Source organism: Borostomias antarcticus (genome assembly GCF_949987555.1).
Source record: "Borostomias antarcticus genome assembly, chromosome: 17".
NCBI classification, from domain to species: domain Eukaryota; kingdom Metazoa; phylum Chordata; class Actinopteri; order Stomiiformes; family Stomiidae; genus Borostomias; species Borostomias antarcticus.
Window position 1 is genome coordinate 20,147,561 of NC_140250.1, and position 2,500 is coordinate 20,150,060.

Consider the following 2,500-nt stretch of genomic DNA (forward strand, 5'->3'; position numbering starts at 1 on the left):
CATTCCCATGGTGGATGGTGGATCATTGACAAAAATCACACACGCACACACACACACACACACGCACACACAGACACAGTACACACAGATCGGGATGCTGAGTGATGGTGGATGTTTCTCAGTTGCTCACCATCCTCTTCATCTCCTTGGAGACCTGGTTGCCGCCCAGGTGGTTGTAGAAGGGTCGGTTGTCTGTCCAGTGACCCGTGTTGTGGGTAACTGAGTTGGTCCTCTGACGGTTCATCTTGGCGATCATGGCCTTCTCTTCTTTCTGTCAGGGGGGGGGGGAGGGGGGGGCACGTTGTAACGTAGTCAGACTTGGGTTCAAATAGAGATTAGCTGCACCTGATTTGAATCAGTGAAGCCTGAACAACAGAATCATCTGGAAGGCATTTCAAATGCGACTTTTCTTTTTGCCACTGCTTTCTAAGAGGAGTTATGTTTATCAGTAAACTGCACTGTAACTTTTATTCCTGTATTCTATTTGTCCTGCTTTTTGTTTTAAATGTCTATAATGACTTGCTTTTTGTTTTAATGCTTTTAATTTGTCCTGCCTTTTGTTTTAAATGTCTATAATGTCTTGCTTTTTGTTTTAATGCTTTTAATGTCTCATGTAGAGCACCTTGAATTGCCCTGTGGCTGAAATGTGCTATATAAATAAATTAGTCTTGCCTTGCCTTACCACCTGGAAAATTCATTCAAAACTTTATTTAAACTCGAAAGGACACTGAGGTACCTCATTGACAGCATCACCGAGTGAACAATGCACACATTGTTAAAACAAATCTATCAAGTATTTGAAAGTACTATAGTATTCAAGGTCTGCAGTATACTAATAGTGTAGCCTACTGTAAGCAGATCATACTAGGTCTGAACCTACAGCAGGCCTGCTTTCAATAGTCTTGATTGCAGGAGGGACAGCGGAACTAGACAGTCCACAAACTCCTCAAGACATCTCCTACAGAACCATCACCTCCTACAGAACCATCACCTCCTACAGAACCATCATCTCCTACAGAACCATCACCTCCTACAGAACCATCATCTCCTACAGAACCATCACCTCCTACAGAACCATCATCTCCTACAGAACCATCACCTCCTACAGAACCATCATCTCCTACAGAACCATCACCTCCTACAGTACCGTCAAACCAACCAGCGCATGTGGCTCCGACCTGGGTCCGAAATCATTTCAATTACATATCTGTGTTTGATTATTCCTGTCTGGCGCAACGGAACCAGTGAGCGAACCCCGCCCGGCAGCCCAACCCCAGACAGACGCAAGCGATCGCCAAATGAATTGAAAGCGTTTCAGATGGCGTTTGGACGCAGGTCTGATTGCGGACAGGTGTCTCATCCAGCTGTAGCCGTTTTCGCAGGGCCCTCCCGCCCCTGGCGGTGGAGAGCGCCAGCAGAGAGAGCTGGCCGCTGTAGCGAGAGAGACGTTCGGAGAGAGAGGTCACATGACGCGGCGCCGGGACTGAGTCAGGGCTTGTGATGTAGCCAGAGGACGGGACAGGACAGACGCTGACGAGGGCCCCCTGGATGTGGAGCGAGCGTTGTCTCACTCCCCTGGAAGCTGTTCACTCTTTAGCGACGCACGCTCGCGAACGGAAAGTCCGTTTACGGGAAAGATGAACTGTGCAGCCCCATAATGGATTCCGCGGCTATTTTCGGCTTGAAATATAGCTGCGTTAGAGAGAGCAGCTTTAGGAGTTTTAATGAAATATTGTGTGGGAAAAAATATTTTAGAATGTCTCCACATTTTTGGCTCACTAACCAATGTCCGATCCCAAACCAAATACTGTTCCCTACAACATATGAACATGTGAGGAACCAGACAGGAGTTATTGTTGTCTTATATTTTTATTTTATATTTACTTATATTATATTTACTTTGGCCCCCTTGGGTGATTAGAAATGCCAGCATGTGCCTCAGAGGTTTTAAACCTTATGATCTCCACAGGTGGAGGACTAAGGGACGAGAGTAGGGATGAGGGTTTCATTTGGGATGAGGACTATGTACAGTAAACCCTATTTACAGTATGTTCTTTCTCCCTGTGTCTGTCCTCCATTGGGGTGGTGGTGGGGGTGGGGGGGGGGGAGGGGGGGGGGGGGGTGGAGTTGGGACTAAAAGAGAGTAAATGATGAGGGGGTGTGTACTCTATACCCGTTTCTGACTGGGGGTGTGTACTCTATACTCGTTTCTGACTGGGGGTGTGTACTCTATACTCGTTTCTGACTGGGGGTGTGTACTCTATACTCGTTTCTGACTGGGGGTGTGTACTCTATACTCGTTTCTGACTGGGGGTGTGTACTCTATACTCGTTTCTGACTGGGGGTGTGTACTCTATACTCGTTTCTGACTGGGGGTGTGTACTCTATACTCGTTTCTGACTGGGGGTGTGTACTCTATACTCGTTTCTGACTGGGGGTGTGTACTCTATACTCGTTTCTGACTGGGGGTGTGTACTCTATACTCGTTTCTGACTGGGGG

General features: G+C 47.3%; 1 protein-coding gene across 1 annotated transcript in view; it reads right to left on the reverse strand.

Annotated features, from left to right (window-relative positions):
* Positions 1-2,500, reverse strand: part of adcy5 (adenylate cyclase 5) — a gene marked incomplete at both ends in the record, with an annotated part of 19,377 nt that overhangs the window by 5,329 nt on the left and 11,548 nt on the right. Inside the window, one exon of the mRNA XM_084452072.1 lies at positions 131-271. Coding sequence (XP_084308198.1) covers positions 131-271 — 141 coding nt within the window. The remainder of the gene's footprint in view (positions 1-130; positions 272-2,500) is intronic.